This window comes from Agelaius phoeniceus, chromosome Z, assembly GCF_051311805.1.
Source record: "Agelaius phoeniceus isolate bAgePho1 chromosome Z, bAgePho1.hap1, whole genome shotgun sequence".
In the NCBI taxonomy this organism is placed as follows: domain Eukaryota; kingdom Metazoa; phylum Chordata; class Aves; order Passeriformes; family Icteridae; genus Agelaius; species Agelaius phoeniceus.
Window position 1 is genome coordinate 67,130,849 of NC_135303.1, and position 18,148 is coordinate 67,148,996.

At 37.4% G+C, this 18,148-nt stretch overlaps 1 protein-coding gene across 3 annotated transcripts in view; it reads left to right on the top strand.

Moving 5' to 3' along the window:
• The window catches only part of PUM3 (pumilio RNA binding family member 3), a 66,495-nt gene extending 48,347 nt beyond the window's left edge, over nucleotides 1-18,148 (top strand). For all 3 annotated transcript variants that reach the window (XM_077171350.1, XM_054652188.2, XM_054652189.2), the window contains exons 9-18: nucleotides 924-1,027; nucleotides 1,528-1,606; nucleotides 3,329-3,427; nucleotides 4,504-4,557; nucleotides 6,121-6,201; nucleotides 8,085-8,227; nucleotides 8,899-9,121; nucleotides 10,158-10,245; nucleotides 12,116-12,206; nucleotides 17,896-18,148. In XM_077171350.1, coding sequence (XP_077027465.1) covers nucleotides 924-1,027; nucleotides 1,528-1,606; nucleotides 3,329-3,427; nucleotides 4,504-4,557; nucleotides 6,121-6,201; nucleotides 8,085-8,227; nucleotides 8,899-9,121; nucleotides 10,158-10,245; nucleotides 12,116-12,206; nucleotides 17,896-18,025 — 1,092 coding nt within the window. In that variant the 3' untranslated portion in view covers nucleotides 18,026-18,148. The remainder of the gene's footprint in view (nucleotides 1-923; nucleotides 1,028-1,527; nucleotides 1,607-3,328; nucleotides 3,428-4,503; nucleotides 4,558-6,120; nucleotides 6,202-8,084; nucleotides 8,228-8,898; nucleotides 9,122-10,157; nucleotides 10,246-12,115; nucleotides 12,207-17,895) is intronic.

Sequence of the window (18,148 nt, forward strand, 5' to 3'; positions counted from 1 at the left end):
TTCCCTTATACCCAAGATTTCTGTTAAAATCGTCTTAAGAAATTAACCAGCTCATTTCTCTACCCGTATTTTCTTAACAGGTTATTGTAAGTTTTTAGTTAGGCATTTTGCAGCAGTGAGTAGTAGAGAGGTATGTTTGTTGTGATTATGGGCTGTAATTTGTACTGAGAGTCGAACAGCCCATGGAATGAAGGGCACTGTTAGCTTCCATCATTCTGGTATTTTTGGCATAAGTGCTTTACGTAGCCATACATTGTGGTGCAAAACCAAGATTTAGCACAATGTAGGTTTATAAATAATTGCAGTGTAGTCTTTAAAAAGTTACAGAGATGGTTTAAAAAATATTTCTTCTAAATGTCTATCCAGTCAGACTTTTCTTCTAAGAGCAGATTATTTTAAAAGAGTTACCAGGAAGTACTTTTGTGTGTAAGGTACATAGTATACATTCCCCCTCTCTGCTGTTCCTGAACTGGAATTTCCTGGGCCTTTGTTAGCTTCTCAGTTCATTAACTTGTTGTGTGGACCTCTGATGTGTGCCTAAAGCAGGATTTCTGCTTAGCTCAGGAGCACCTTAACACAATGCCAGTTTTATGTATTTTGCCTTCTATCTGGCTTGAAGAGCTGATGTAATTGGCAATCACAATACAGTTGTGATTGGCAAAAAGCAGCTCAGGCTATAGAAGTGGGTTTTGTTTGCTAATGAGGAATATTTAATTTGTAGAAACTGAAATTTACAGCTTCTGACATACTCAGAAAAGGTAGCTTTTTATTTTTAAAATTGTAAAAATTGTTAGTTTTGCAGAAAATTAATTTTGTTTTTGATATTCCTGACATTTGATTGAAAAAGTTCTAAGCATTGTAATTTTCTATGAACTCTGATTCTTACTGGTATGATTAAACCTCTGATTGTGCATTCGTTTCAGACACCAGCTGTCCCAACACTGGATAAAGTGCTAGAAGCTCAGCCTGAAAAGAGAGAGGCTATCTTGGATGAAATGAAGCAGATTCTTACACCAATGGCACAAAAGTAAGGACAAAAATCAGCTGAAGGTGTGACAATCTAGCACAAGTCAGTTTGTTTCTGACATACAGATAGTATATTTGTAAGTTCAGATGACAGTGATACTGATACTCTTTTAAGCTGTAATGCTGTGGTGCTGAATAGTCTGTGGTTTTGTCCCAGGTGTCATAATGAGTATATTCCCTGAATTTTGAACTCTCTTTCTCTGAGTTAAAGTGTCCTCTGTCCCAGTCAGACAATTGGTAGAAATGTTGCACTATGATATATTTCCATAATGCATTATTTGATATGCTTCTCCAGTGAAGGAAATACATTCTATAATTTGTAAGTTTTGTTAGAATCTTCCACTTACTGTAAATGTTAAACATTTGAATCCAAAATGACCGTGTGTTTTTTGCTCACCACGCTGCCTAACTTTTTTAAAATACAAATGAGGTATTGCTAACATAATTTAAAATGATTATTTGTGGGGAGCTTGTTGCTTATTTTCAACTATCCATGTACAGAGAGGCGGTGATAAAGCACTCACTGGTACATAAGGTATTTTTGGACTTCTTCACTTACGCTCTTCCAAAACAAAGATCTGTAAGTATCTTTATTTTGTTTTTTGTCTTCTTTTGCCTTTCTGTGGAAGGTTTTTCATCTTCTTGTGAAAATGGTTTTTTCACAAGAAAATGAAAATACACATCTTTCATTAATAAAGTTCTACACATCTGGTGATTCTAGATAGAGGATGGGAAAGTAGTGTTGTATGGAGATTTTTAGCTATGGTGAACTTTCACAAGTGTTTGTGATATTTGAATTCTTTAAAAAAAGTGAGATGACTTTGATGTTCCCTCTTTTCCTGCTAAATGACCCTTCTCAGTAGCTGGAGAACATAATTTAAAAGTGAGGACCATTGCTTGGAGTAGTAAAGCTTTCCAGTGTGTCATTTCTTAACAACTTGCAGTGATTGTCCAAAAATCTCTTGACCAAAATACAGTGAAATTGGCCCTTCTGTCAGCAACCAAAACTTTGTTTGCTATATTCATATTAAATTGCAGGTTTAAGATTACGTCAGACATTCTTGTATTCAGGCCTAAATCTGTCTGTGTGATGTGACATGGTTTAAGCTGGTATCCTCTTTGGCTTTACATGTCTTCAATGTCTGTCCATCCGCCTCACCTTGTTTCTGCAGCTCAGAGCCATCTCACTTCAAGTCAGGCAGAGCCTTCTGAACTTGCTGTCTCTTGCTTCTTTCTGCCAGACTGGACTCCTGAATACTTCTTTGTTACTGTTAATAAACCCAAAGCTAGGAGTAGGGAAGTGGACTATTTGGGGCCTGTTCTGAGTCCAAATCTTCAGAGCCCAGAACATTCCTGTGCATGGTTTTATGTAATGCTATGTCTGAGAATGCTTTTGGTTTCGCAGGCTTGCATGAATCAGGGGAATAAGGTTGTATCTCCTTGCTTGTCTTTCTGGGCAAATGTGCTGGTATATAGACATGCTCTTCGGGGTTTGGAAACCCCTTCTGCAGATCTGTTCCTGCCTGTGCTTACAGGTAGTGACACCAATTGTGTTGTGACTGAACAGTTTGTAAATAATTGGTAAAATGGTTGGAGCCTTTGGCTAAGAGCAAGAAGAACTAGGGATAGAAAGAGGCATAGGTGGGAACTGCACTTTGAGGAAATCTATTGGATAGTAACAGAAGTAGTATCTAGTAACCCAAGAGGGTGTCATTTGATTTTATTTTATCTTTTTCTTTGGCTTTTTCTTTTTTCTTCTTTTCTGAAGCTATCTGACAATGGTATCATCAGATAACGTCAGAAAACTTCATTCCTTTGATATGAAGACAAAACTTCTGGCTATGTCTTGTAATATCTGATTTATAACATAACCTGGTGCTTAAATGACTTCAGTTCTTCTTACTTTCTGGCTAATACTCTGTATCTATGAATATGCATCATCTTCAAAGATTTCTTCCTAAATTAATGGTTGTCTTTTTCTCTAATTTCTGTCTGAGCACCCTTTATTGATTTTTTTTGTAATGGGACAGCTGACAAGCTTCAATACAGTTGTGATTTCATGGCATGATTATGATGAACAGTGTAATTTTAAAAAGAGAAAGCTTGTGTCATTTACAGTCTTTTGGACTCCTGTTATGGCAGTTTTTCATAGGTCAGGGAAATGAGAGTGGTTCTGTAGAGCCAGTGATGAAGTGTAGAGCAGTATCGTGTGGGCAGACGAAATAATTCTTTCTTGCCCACCTGCCTTGAGTTCCTCAAGGCTTTTCTTTGATGTTTTGCTTTATCACCTTTTCTTCCCCAGGAAATGATAGAAGCTATCAGAGAGGCTGTCATCTACCTGGCACACACTCATGATGGAGCCCGAGTAGCAATGCACTGTTTATGGCATGGCACTCCCAAGGTAATGTTTGGTTTCCCTCTACTTAGTTCTCTCTGACTGCCCATATGGGTCCTTCTGCTTGTGCTCATTTTGAAGCAGTTAACAATTTGAGAGCAAGGTTAAAAATTGGCTCTTTATCTATTGGCAAACTTAAGCAGTGCTTTTTGTGACTCAAATGCTTTCATTAGAACTTCTATAGGAGAAGCAACTCCTTTTATTTTTAGCAGATGTTTTGGCAGTGACGCCTGGAGTAATTTTTCCACTGTAAGGTTATTGGCATTTCATTTATCCCATGGGTTTCTTAATATAAGTGAAATTGACAGTAGGGAGGGAACAGTAAAGCAGTCGTAGTGTGAAACCATGTTTGGCTTTAGAATGCCAAGACTTGCAAAATGTTATAGGAAGTGTGGTTTAGTTACAGTATTAGATACAGTATCCAGAAATTCTTTTGGTGTAATACATGTCATCACATCTTGGAAATAATGTAATGCCTCCTATGTTTTTCTCTATTAAAAAATAAAAAAAAGATTACTTATTAAAATAGTCCACTTGCTAAAGAATGCAGGAAAAAAAAGTTGTTCCTAGGATCTAGGCATAGTAATGGATCTAAAGAAGACTGAGCAGTGATTCCAAGAGCCAAAAATACAGGGAGGGAGCTTTCTGACAAAATATTCTTGCTAGTAATAGGGGTTCAAACCAAGCTAGAGTTTCAAGTTCTGTTGAATATGTTTCTTACCAAATGAAGATATGAAATGCATTCTCCTTTAATTAATGGACAAAATATGAATGAACATATGTGATGGTTTGGGGTTTTTTGTTTGCTGTGTTTTTTTCCAAGTTTTTTTGACATGTCCCATTGGTGATCTGGACTTGTAAATATATCACAAGATCTCTCTGGGATCAAGTTACAATTCAGTTTAACTTTCCATGCTGGTTCTGGGTGTAAAGTAATAGAATATGTGTTAGTCTTTGATAGATGCCTTTGCGTTAGAAAGCAGATTGAAGATTATCTTTTTGAAAGGTGTAAATAGCAGTTTAGTTACTCAGAATCACCGGTATTCTGGGCTCATTTGAGTTTCCTCTTTCCTTTTGGATAGGACAGGAAAGTCATTGTGAAAACTATGAAGACGTATATTGAAAAAATAGCAACGGTGAGTGTATATTAACCATTTATTTCATAGTCTCTGAAACTAGTGATTTGATAGAGGCTAGCTTGAATGTTCTTTGATACTGGGAACAATTTGGAGATCTTAATAAAACCAGTCTTAAAATAGCAGTGATGTATTAGATAATATAAAATAATTGAACTGTATGGAATATTTAAAGACATGCCAAGAAGCTTCGTTGTGAGCACTCCATGTAGTACTATGCCTCATTATGGCTGAGTTCATTATTATTCCTCAGTTTTCTTTCTACTTTTTATTTTGTTGATCCCAACTTTGTACTGCATCTTCATGCAGCTCATTGGCTAATTCTCCTTGGTTGGGAGTAAAACAGCCTGTATAAAGAGGAGGAATTAAAATCAAGAGATGCTGGAGATGTCACTGAAAAGGCTCTCTTAACATGTGTATTTCTTTGAAGATGCTCAATATTTTTTTCAAGTCAGGAAGCTTCGAAATACATTGGCATACAATGGAACAAGTCTGTTTTATTTTTTAATGAAAAACATGTTTTTGGAGTCTGCAGTACCAGCAGAGTAACAGTTGAAACCAGATTTCACATCTACACCTAAGGGCAAAACAGTAGGTGTAAAGAAGAGCTTTTTAAACTTCCCTTTCTTGTTGCTGTGGGTTTTTTTATTTGCTAATAGTTATTGTGGTCTCAATCAGTGGCATTCAAGCATTTTGATCACATCCTGGGCATATATCCCCAATATATATATTTATGTATAAATCACATGCCTTTACTACTATAGTAGTGTACATTATAATAGAAATGGAAAATTTGAAAGGATGAGATAAAAATAACCAGCGGCTATTTTTATTTTTTATTAAATAAAATTCCAAAAATAATTTCTTTCTGCACCACAGTGGATTGTCTTGTGCAGCCCACTTTGAGGGCCACTGGTCTAGGTAATCTTTCTCTCCATAATTTTCCACTACAATAAATGAATTGCTTAATTTTATAAATTATATGGAAATACGAGACAGTGGGTAAATAATAACTGACACAACACTGGAGCACAGAAGATGTGGTTTCACTTTGATGTAGAGCCTCATTGACATACAAGTGAACTGGTTTGTTTGTGCCCTTTTGAGTGTACTGGAGACTTGATCTCCAGCAATGCAGTAAAGACTGTATGGCTCATTGCAGAAATATGATCTCCAAAAACACTGTATGTGACTTAGTTCACTTCTAAGCAAATCAACAATAGAAATAAAGTTTGTATGTAATGATGCTTTTGGGAAAATACTATGATTTCAAATGTTGATAATACAGTAGGATTAGGTTAATAGCTTGCATGTGATAAAACAGTATATCCACTTGCAATGGAAGATTTTTCTTTGTTTTAACAGCATTTTTCTTTTAACAAGCCTTGCTTTTGAAAAGAAACCTAAATGTTGGACTTCTCTCATTCTTTGACAGTAGTTAGAATTTGCTTGTGCTTCATGTTGTGTTACGTTTGAGACAAACCTTCAGAAATCCTGATTATAAGTCAGTTAATATACTCATAAAAATGATTGCGTGTGGTTTCTGATGTCTCATCTTTGCAGGGTGAATTTTCTCATCTGGTCTTGCTGGCAGCATTTGATTGCATTGATGACACTAAACTTGTGAAGCAGTTAATTATATCAGTAAGTAATTGAATTTCTCTTAAAATAGTATATTAAATAGTGTCAATGTGTTTGTCAGTGTATAGGAGGATGAAATTAGGAACCTATCTGCTTTTTTAGACTATTTAAGTACTTCCCATCTTTTCTGTTTCATTATATTTATGTATCTTGATTAGTTTTTTCTTTTCCTAGCAGACTGTAGCACTTTCAGGCATAATTTTAATTATTTATTTGAAGTAATTTTTAAGCTAGGTTCAGTGCTTGCTGGAATTTTCCCTTTTAGTACACATTCATTCTGGATAAGGGGTGACTGGAGTCTCTTTAAAGTCAATGTGTTTTATCATAGAAGTTTGAGCTCTACTAGTATTTCTAGAGATGAAATTGGTGGAAAACTTGAGAATGATGATGGTACCTTATTGATTTTACAAGCTAAGCTATTTGCATCCTCTCAGCAGGGAAATTCACATTGATGTACGTGGTGTAATCTGCTTGCAGTAGTACTCATGCTGTAGCTGTAAGGGCTGGTGGGTTTAGGGGAAGTGGCAGGGAGATAAAGATGAGGCAAATCTTCTGTGTGTGGAGAAGGAATATGAGGAGAAAGTGGTTCTGATGAGGCTTGTTTTGCAAAGTAGGAACAATTTTTCCCTTGTGCAACTTTGTGTAGGGTGCAGTTGGGATTTTGTACCCTATCATAGGGATTTGGCCCTTAGATTGTGCCTCTCTAACGGGTCTGGGGTGATGAAGCATCTTCGTGTGGAGGTGGCTTTTGTTCCTCAAGGATTTCAGCTGTGATTGCAGCTGGGTTTGGTTCCCAGAGCCAGGCCTGGAATGTTATAGCTTCTGGGAAAGGTCTAAGGAAGTAAGTTCTGACATATCTGAGCTGTCCTAGTATGAGATATTTGACCTATTCCTGTACTGTGTAACAAGCACTCTGCTTTCTGGAGAGTTTATTAGTTCAGATACTGTGTCTTTAGCTGAGCTTCCAAGATGTCATTTAATTACAGAATCATCTGAGATCAAGAATTAATCAATTATCAAAGGTAATGGAATGTTTATTGTTTGGTCATCCTGCAACATCAATCTGGACAGAAAATAGAGAACATGACATGGCCTTTGCACATACACAATTCGCCATTAGGGCTTATGTGTGGTCAGTAATGGGGAAAGGATGGCAGAAGAGGGAAAAAAAATGTTAGGATCAAAACCAGCTCTTCAGATAGTCAATGAAAACTAGTAGCAGATGATGAGGTGGGGGCATCTTAAAATCAGTCATTGAAGCATATTCTGTAGAGGAAACCAATCTTTATAAAATTATTTCAAAGAGCAGTTGGACTTCAAAGATACCTTATAGAAATTATCATTCTGTCCATAAAAAAATACAGCTTTAAGAAGATAAAAAGACTAGTAAAACTTGAGACAGAGAAAAAGCAATGTTTTTTTTGGTAGTTTTTTTGTTTTGGGGGTGTTTTTGTTGGTTTGGAATTTTTTGGTAGTATTGCAAAATTCATCATTTGTCTGGGTTGGCAGTATGGGCTGAGAATTAGTAGGTAAAGGAGGGCTTTAAGTTCTTGAAATCCTCTGAAGGAAAGTCTCTTCTTATCACCATCTCTCAGGTCCACAGAATCTTAATCCTGGACCAAAGTCTGTCTGTGGTGCTTTCAACTTTTGTATGTGATTGGAACTGTACACTGAGTGCCTGGCATGTGTAAGGATTCAGGCAGATTTCAGCACAAAATCCCTCTCTTTCATGAGGACTCCAAAAAGATGGATACATTACCAACAAGAGATAGCATGTCTCTGTCATTTAGAGTTTCTCCTGGTACTTTCTTCACAGTTCTAATATTGATAGTGACCAAGAACTATTATTTCATTAATGTTTTGTTGTGGTTTGTTTACTCCCACAGGAAATAAAGGCTTCTTTGCCTGATATAATAAACAACAAATATGGAAAGAAGGTCTTGTTGTACTTGCTAAGTCCTAGAGATCCTGCACATTTTGTTCCAGAAATCATCACACTTCTGCAACAGGGAGATGGAAATGCCTATAGGTAACTCACATATGAAAGTTACATGGTTTTTCTTGAGAGCTCAGAAGAAGTCATGCAACTTTTTGTTGTGATTTAATTTCAACTTTTCTTCATAATAAATCTAAGTAATGTAAATATATATAAATAATATGTGTTTGCCCCTTTTATAAAGGGCAAATATTGTGATATATTTTGTGTGTAAGCTCATGTATCAAATTCAGTGTAGAAGAAAATTTGTAATATGCATTACTGGTGCTTTGGCTAGCATAAAAGTATAGCTCAAAATCAGCAATAAGAATGGAAATTGTTAATTTGATTTAATCTCTGGTATTGACATTGATGCTTACTAGCTTTTGAAGAAGGAGCAGTTCTAGATGACTAGTAAGCTGTGTAAAAATACATTGCCATAGTTGAGATAACAAAATGAAAAGAAATAGTAAATGTTACTTACAAGAAAAAACTCAGAGGTTTTGAGACAGTCAGCTTCAAACACATTTTCACTCCATGCGTTCTTAAATTCTGTGTCCAACATGTGTTTAATTGTACATGAAACAGAGGGAACAATAATGCCTGCATTTGAATCTAGCAATAATTTAAATGTCTCAAATAGCACATATATTCTGAAATTTCTTGTTACTTGATGTGCATACAGTGCAAATCTTCTGCAGTAATGTGCTTGTCTCTTTCATTAGTAAGAAGAATACTGAACTCCGTCGTCATGAGCTCCTGGAAGCCATTTCCTCACCTTTGCTAGAATATTTGCAAGAACATACCCAAGAAGTAGTGATAGACAAAGCTACTTTTGTCTTGGTTGCTGATATTTTAAGAACAGCTCTTGGTGACATCCAGCCTGCACTAGATGCAATTGCTAAGTTAGCAGCAGAAGAGCTGGTTCCAGGGGGCCGTGATGGACAGGTAATGTACAGAGGACAAGGTGCTGAGATCTTGCAGATCTTCTGCATTAGTAAAATGAAGTCTGGTCTTAATTTCCTTTATGTAAGTCATCAGTGTACTGTGCTGATAGCACTTGCACATTAGATGTGATCCTGTTTTCTGACTTGTTGAATTCATAGTTTATTATTAACACATCTGGAGAGATGGCTTGAGCCAGCATTTCATAGGAGTTGTAGGGCAAGGTGCTTCATGATCTTCAATCTTCAGAACTGCTTTAAACACTTAGTGGGAAGGTGGCTGACAAGCATGTTACATAGCCTAATGTGCAGTCAAGCCCTTAGTAGAGTTTTATAGGTCATTGGACTGTTTACATTGAGAGGGACAGGATCTCTTACCTTTCAGGCATGCATATCTCCATGCAAGGAAAGATCTTAGATAAGCGCTGTTTCTCTTCAAAGTAGGACCTTCTCTTCAAAGAGTTCCCCTTCCCTACTTTGTTAAACTCAGTCAGATATGTGTCCACAGACTAGAAAACAAAAAATATGATGCATGCTGTATTTGTGATAGATATCTCCAGATTTCCATAGTTGTGGTGTTTTAGCTCTGTATTTCACATTCTTTGATAGACATTTAATGAAATTTTAATGTGAACTACACATGTTTTCTGTGACTTTCTGTAAACCATACTGTAGTTGATTTTCAGGTGTGGAAATGTGAAAGGTCTGGAAGTTCTGGCAGAGACAGACCAAGGGCTTTTGTTTATTAAAAATGAAGTCCTTAGAAGGGTGGATGAAATGTTGGTTGATACAGTTTATATTACTGAAAGTTAAATGTTGCAGGGAAGACGGTAAGAGTTAAAATGGTCAATTTAAATGAGTAACCAGAAATTTACTTCAAACTTGTTGATACTAGCATAGGTCATGACTCAGTGAATCAGTGTGACGGCATAGTGAATAAACCAAGCAGAAATATTTATGGGCAGACATGTAACTGAATTTTGAACCAACATCACTAAATAATTTTGGTGGTTTTTTTCGTTTGTCTATTGCCCTTAAAGCTCCACATTGCAGAACATCCGGCAGGCCATCTAGTTTTGAAATGGTTAATAGAGCAAGATGAAAAAATGAAAGCAAGTGGAAAAGAAGGTATGTTGAAAATACAGCTTTATTTTCTCAGATTGACTTCAGAGTAGTTTGCTATCTGACCTCAGATAAGATAGTTGCAGTTATTTCTTTGAGTATACTAGTATATGGAAAAAATTGTTATTGTTTCTATCTTTTTGCTGTTGTGAGCTGCTATACAAAGAGAATGCCAAGGTTATGTTTGGTTTTTTTTTGCAATGCAAGCAGTGTTTGGGGTTTTCTTCTCCATACTTTATGTGTATTTGGGGCAGAGTTCATTTCTATGCTTAAAATGTCTTGATAGCTTTGCTAAATTACATAGTAGTTTAAGGATAATAATAGAAACAGTAAAGTCTTTCTTACAGGAGCCCCTGTTTCATTAGTCCTTGTAAGCTGGGCTGTAATCTTTACTGTGTTCATTAGTGCTGCTGGGTTAATGCTTTGTAACTGTTACTAAAATAATTTGTGCACAAAAATAGGACATCTTTGCTAGTTTATGTTCCATAAGGCAGATATTGGGAACAGATGTTCTCATCTTAATTTAGCTTTTAAATTTATGTTATTACATAACTGTAAAATCTTCTGTGTGTATCACTCTATCCTAATCCTTACTTTTTCTCATACAAAAAGCTCAAAAAATGAAAGCACATGGTTGGCAAAGTGTAATCTGAGGGAACTTCTCTGTTTGTAATAGTCTTTTTGTCTATGTAGAATTATCAGATCTTGTTAAACTTTTTATTTCTTTTCCTCTTGATACATTCAGGTGGCCACTATTTCCTTTAAAAATGTTAGTTGTGTTTTATTAAATGTTTCTGAAAGCAGGCTGTTTTCCCACTTCTCAAGCAGGTCATTGAAAATGTCCAAAGGAAAACTTTTGTGTCTTTCAGAGACTTGCCTATCTGAAATGATGATCTTAATCTGGATTTATTTCTGTAAAAACTGTACAATTTCCAGTTTAATCACATGCTGTTCCCTTTGGTTTTCTCCAAAAAGTACCATTCAAAATTTCTGCTCCAAGTTTATTAAATTGTCATTAAACCCTAAACAAATTGCTATCACATGGGGAGCAAGTTGTATAAAATCTAACCTGTCTTCAGGTGGAATTGGGATCTAAAGTGACAGCGAAAAATAGCTGCAGTGCTTGGAGGCTGGTGTTTGTTGGGGTTGAGTGAGGTTTTTTGCATTGTTTACTAATAAGTTTGCTCAGCAGGCTAAGTTGAAAGAACAGTTTCCATGCAGTTCAGTTCTTTAAATTCATCTGGGGCCTTGAAGTCAACCTAAGTTAATATAATGAGTCTGAAGTCAACTTAGGCTTTCGAAGCCACTGAAGAAATAGAGCTCTGGAGCATCAGTACAGCTGAAAAAGATAAAGTTTTTGCATCAATAAAGGATTAGCTCTGAAATTTTAAGTAGCGTCTGTTCAAATTCTTTTCCTTCAGTTGTAGAGTCAGATGTTTAAAAATGTAGCATTTTTCAACAGAGGTGTTTATGTATTTAATATATTGAATACCATGATCTGTTCAACCAGAATGATTCTGTGATTCTGTGATTCTGAGTTCTCTCTTTGGACTGGATGCCTGCTCTAAGATATTAATAGCCTTTTACACCCTTTTTAAAAAACAAACAAGTTTGCATACCTTATAATAGTAAACTGTCACACAGTGCTGCTGTTGTTTAACAAATTCCATGCAGTACTTGGAAGCAGTCTAATATCTATAAAGGTCTGCAATGCATTGAACAGTCAATTATTTTGAGGGGGCAGAACTTTGTGAATACTTGGGGGACTAAAATCTATTTGATTAAATCAAAACTACAGAGAACTTTCAACAGGCTTCTTTGTAGAAAGATATTGTCTCATTTTTTTACTTCCCTGCTTCTTTCTCACATTTTGCAGTTTCCTTTGGGAGAACACTGGTGGAACATGTTGGTATTGAGAATCTGAAGACTTGGGCAGAAGTAAATCGAGGTGCCATTATTCTTTGTTGGTAAGTGTGGCGCATGACTACTTCTGATTAAATTAACATTGTTAATTTCTTGAACAGCTGAGAGAACATCAATTGAAATTTCTACCAACAAAATGATATTCAGTGTGTGCTATCTTGAATGCAGCTGGCAAGTCTTGAACGAAACAGGGATTAGAAAAATTCAAATCAGAGTTTCCATAGATTATTCCTTGAGTTTCGTCTTTTGTAGTACTAGGAAGCAGCTCAGTATCAGAAAATCTGAAGATTAAAAACAAATTTTTTTTTTAAATTGTGCCTACCATGTCTTGTTTTACAAGCACAAAACTCTCTAAAGAGCAGTCCACAAATAGCTACATTAAAATAATTGACTTTAGAATACCTGGGACTGGTGGCAGCGTACAAAAATCTGTAAATTGTTTTGTTTTGTTTTGTTTGTTTTGGTAAATTACTGTTTTGTGTTGATGCCTTAATTGCAAAGCCTAAAAAGTTCTCACACTGAAGCAGAGAAGTGTTTGGAAGAGACCATACATAAGAATAGACTTATATGCAAAGGCCTATGATGAGCTAACTGGCTCACAAATTTGAAGCAGTGAATCATGCAACTAGTGAAATCAAAAACACCCTACAGGGATCAGATTAAGATTAACATTTTGTTTTATCAAGAGTGAACTGCAGTGTTAATCATCGCTGCTTTCACTTTGTAGCTGCTTGTCAGTATCAGGTCATAGAAACCCAAGGTTTTGTCCTATAACCTGAAGTATGTGGTGTGTGTTCTGGAACTTCTGTATCAGCCTTGCCCTTCTGGCACCTCATAAAGACTTTCACTGAAGCAAAGTCAGCAAACAATTCAAACAGACAACATGATTTTGAACATTAAGTCCTTTGATCTCTTTTTTCCGCTCCACTCTTCTCTGTCCTAAAGTTACTTTTAGATTCCTTGCTCTTTGCCTTCCATCTCTGCTATTTATCAGTTTAGAGTAGGGCTACTTCAATGTTTGTGCTCTTTTAAAGGTGAATCAAAAGCCATTTTTACTTCTGTTAGCTAATCTAAGTTTAATTCTAACTTTTTTTAAGTTATTGTCACTCAGATCACTAGTGAGAAGAACTGGTAGTAGAAGAGTAGTTGCAATCCAGATACAAAACCAGTTCACACAACACCTTACTAGTCATATGTATGTTGCTGTTAAGATTGTTCAGCTGCCAAAATGATAATGCTCTTTCTTTGCCTCTTAAAACAGATCTTTAGAATTCAACAAATGCACCTAATGTCTTTAAGTTATCTGATCCTGTGCACAGGTGTTCAGTGAAGTTTTGTTAGAAAGGCTTATTCACTAACACTATATTAATGCTTGGATATTTTTCCTTTAAGTCAAGGCTGAACAGATTCATTTAACATATGATATTGCTGGTATATGTACTAAGCTGTTGGGATTGTCCGAATACATTTGTAAAGTAAATTAGTAGATTTTTTCCTATATTTAACACTTCATTAACTGTTTGTGATCACTGTAATAGTCTTTTAATAGACATTGAAGACTTAGAGATAAAACAGGGAACTGTTTTAATTGATCAATAAAGAAACTGGCACAGGAGTGGTGTATTTTGTGGAAAAGTCTGTGAGGAATGGCAGTCTGTCTCTGCTAATACTCGTGTCACTACAAGTGGAGCCTTGAGAAGTGTCCTTTGTTACCATGCAGGGGATCTTACCTCCCAGACTGGCAGTATTTCATCCATAATGAAACTTAACTAACAGGAATGAGAGAAAAAAGTATATTGTAGGACTGTTTGTATGTTTGATGAATTTTATTGGTAGTCTTTGGTTTATTTCACTTTAAATAACACTTATTTCGCAATCTAAATTCTTTCTATCGTGAACTTCTCTTGATGACTTTTTAGGTATGATGTCCTTTTGTTTAGGCAGCTGAGGCACACAACCATAACCATCTCCTTTTGTTCCATTTCATGTCACACCGGCTTACTTCACTCTCACATAGCAATTAATCGCATTTTTGTTTAACTGCATGCACTGAAGCCAAGAGACTACCTAAATTGTACAGCAGTGATTAATTTAGTCTGGTGTAAAGTAATAGCAGGGGATTCTTTAACATGAAGTAATGACTGATTTTTAAAAAATCTTTTCATTTAAAAAACCCAGGTACTTCTCGTTGTGGTTTGACACTGACCAAATGCCAGGCACCCATGAAAGCCACTCACTCCCCCTCCCCTGCCACAGCTGGGCAGAGGAGAGGAAAAAAAATTACCAAAGGGTTCATGAGTTAAGATAAGGGCTGGGCGAAAGCACTCCAAGTGCAAAACAGGTTTAACTTAAAGGTAGAAAGTGAATTTATTACTAACAGAATCAGCCGAGGATAATGAGAAGTAAAATAAGCCCTTGAAATAAAACCCCACTTTTTTCTCCTCCAACCCCTCCCTCCTTTCCACAGGCAGTGCAGGGAGACGGCGTAGGGGTTTGGTCAGTTTGTCATTCAGGGTTTTCTTCTGCTGCTCAGGGAGAGGAGTCCTTCCCCTGTGAGGCCATGGGGTCCCTCCCACTGCACACAGTTCTCTGTGAACTTCCCTGGTGTGGGTCCACTCTCATGAGCAGCAGTCCTCCCAAACTGCTGAGAGTCCCTCCCATGGGCAGACAGTCCTCCCAAAACCGCTGTGGTGTGGTCACTCTTCCATGGGGCACAGTCCTCCAAGGACAAGGCTGCTCCACCCTGGAAGCAGGGGCCCTCTCTCTCCCATAAAGTCTCCCACTGGATCACAGCCTCCTCCAGGCATCCACCTACTCCAGAATGAGCACATCCCGCACGGGCTGCAGGTGGATCCCCCATGGATCCCCATGGGCTGCAGGGGCACAGCTGCTTCACCATGGTCTGCACCATGGTCTGCAGAGGAATCTCAGCTCCAGTGCCTGGAACACCTCCTTCCCTCCTTGTCTTGCACTGACCTTGGTGCTGCCATGTTGTTTCCCTTACATGTTCTCACCTCCTCCTCTTCTCTGGGTAGAAAAAAAACTGTGTGTCTACTTTGTTTGGAATTTCTTCTTAAATATGTCATCACAGAGGCATTACCAACATCTCTCATTGGCCCAGTTTTGGCCAGCACCATGTCCATCCTCATAGCCATCAGGGATTGCTCTCCCAGACATGGTTGAAGCTTCTGGCAGCTTGTCACAGGAGCCAGTTTTGTGGGCCCCCCAGCTACCGAAAACCAGGCCATATAAAACCAACACACTTCTTTTGTCATAAAGAATCTCAAATGTTCAGACAGAGGTAATTTTCAGACAATGCTAGTTCCTCCTAAAACCATGATTGATTTTTGTTTTGTTGTTGGCTTTCGGAAGCCATCTGTCACATATGTGGAGATCTGAAACTCAGAATTACTCAGTGAGTCCATTTGAAATTTTTTTGGCTATCTAGTCCTTTAAGTCCTTTATTTGTCAGTTATAAGCAGTGCATGTGCTTGGCTTCTCAGTAACCTGGTATCCTCTGGACCTTCTCCTTTCCTTGCCCTACTTGCTTCTGATTGTAATAAAAATCTATGGGACCTGGTTCTGACTTAGTACTATCTTGAGGATCTCAAAGGTAATGAGAGGACCCTCTGCATGCTCACATGTGTGCTAAGTATTGTAAGTACATGAATGTCATAGATGCTTGCCTATTTAAATTTCTATATATGACTTTTCAGTATATTTTTAAATTTGTAAATGATGTGTAGCATCAGAGTAGAACATGAATAAGAATGTACTTCACCAAATGTGTTATTGACTTCCTTTATTTCTGTAATCTGTGGAAGTTATGTTTTGCATCCACAAAATACATAGGTGCCAGTTTTCTAGACCTTGTAAGAACTTACAGAATAGTAGTTTAAAAATATCCCTCTCTGTCACTGTGTTGGTCTTTGGCTGTGTTATCAAAAATACAGATGTTCTGTATTAATAATGTTGTCTTGACATACCTGTGGTTGCTATGAGTTTGAAAGCAGCATCACGTGTATAGCTGTCAGAAGCTGGCATTCATTTTTAGACATAAGTAAAATGCAGTCCAGAGTGGCTTGCTACTTTGTGTGGTCCTTGTCTCTTGTGGTGAGTGAAACATACATACCTTTCCATGTTAATTACCAGTGTGTTCAGGACGTCCTTTTCCAGGATTCTGGACTTCCTTGCTTTTATCAGAGGCATGTGAGTCATAGAAGAGATGAAAAAATATCACTCTCAGCTGAATTCAGTTTTAAAGAAGGGCTCTTGATTAAATGGTACCGTTACAGCTAAAAGTGTAACATAATTTGCTGCTAAAGGTTGTTGTAAAGTCATAGAAATAAATCTGGGAATGAAGTAGCTGAAAATTGTGGTGTTGTCAGATGGACATCCAGTGCTTTTCTGCCTATATTGTTGCCATCCAGCACAGGATTTGGTGCCCTAAAGGAGACAAAATTCAAATCTCATCTTAAGCTACATTAATTCCTTTATGTCTTACTCAGTTCAGTTTGCCATGTCTAATCATTGCTTAAAAGGTAGGTAAGAAGTAAGCTTTTAGGTTGATGTAAATTTGGGAGCCACTTGGAAGAATCCTAGGGACTGTAAGAACTTGCAGTATCATGCAGCCTGCTTCATACCAGTGCATGGGTGTTACAATTTGTTTCTAGTCTTAGTTTATTTGTATGTCAGACTTGTAGTTCTGATCTGGTTTGCACAAACTGGCTGTAGGAGGCACAATTCTTGCCAGTGTTCACTCACAACTTTGAAGTAGCAAATTTGGTATGTCATTAACTCAGAAGATCTTGTACTTCAATCCAAGAACATTTCAATGTTAACTGAAGAAAAGGACAGGCACTACTAAGCTGATAGTATTTTACAGCTTACGATGAATTTCTTTGTTTCTGAGGAGGAGAATTTATCTGGGAAATCTGATTTGGTTTCCAAAAGTAGTATCTGAAAGGAGAACAGAACTGGTAAAGCTTCATCATTCTTCACAACTGCAGCATGAAAGTACAATAGTGAAGGTGCTTGATGTATATGAGATGTACTTCACTGCATCCAGTTTTAGGACCTGCATTACAAGAGAGGCACCAACAGCTGGAGTTAATTCAATGGAGGGCGGCTGGCATAGACTGGGGCTGGGTCCCTTGGCTTGGAAGGAGAGGCCATGGGGCCAAGTCTGTTTCAGCTGGGAAAAGGGGCAGCTTGTGGGCTCCTGAGAGCATGTCTGGCACCACTGGATGGATGGAGAGCTGGTCCCTTCACAGCAATGTATGAGTAGAGAGTAAGAGGCAGTGGCACAAGCTTTAACAGAAGAGGTTTAGGGTTTAGGCTGGAGATAAGGAAAAACCTTTTCCCCATGAGGATGGTGCAGCAGTGGGGCTGGGGTCCAGGGAGTTCTGGCTGTCCCCAGCCTGGCAGGTTTGAAGCCCAGACTGGGTGAAACCCAGAACAACTTGGTCTGACTCAGTATTTGAAATAAAGTGCATTGAATAGGGCTCAGCAGTTTCTTGCAGATTTATCCTCTGTTGGTTTTGTTCTGACTTGAAGTTTCATATTTTATGGAATGTTTTACATCTTTTTTATAGTATATCTAGCCTGATGATAGTGTCCAGCTTGAACTACAGTCATCTTAAATAGTTATTTCTTCCTGTCATGGACTGCTTCTTTTTCTATAACCTGCATGCTGACCTTTGATATCCTTCATTGTTTCCCTGTGTCTTGCAGCCTTCTCCGAAGCACTGATGAAAACGTGGCAAGCACAGTCAAAAAAGGATTAAAAAAGCTCATCCCAAAGCTGAAGCAGAATAAAAATGTAAAAGGAATAGAAGCATTACTGGAGAAATTGACTTCCTAGTGTAAATGAACCTAAAATAATTATTTACATCAATGCAGTCAACTGAGATTTGGTAAGATTTTGTACCATGGTTGTTTTAAGAAGCAGTGTATGCATTTGTATATTAAATAATTTCTAAAACAA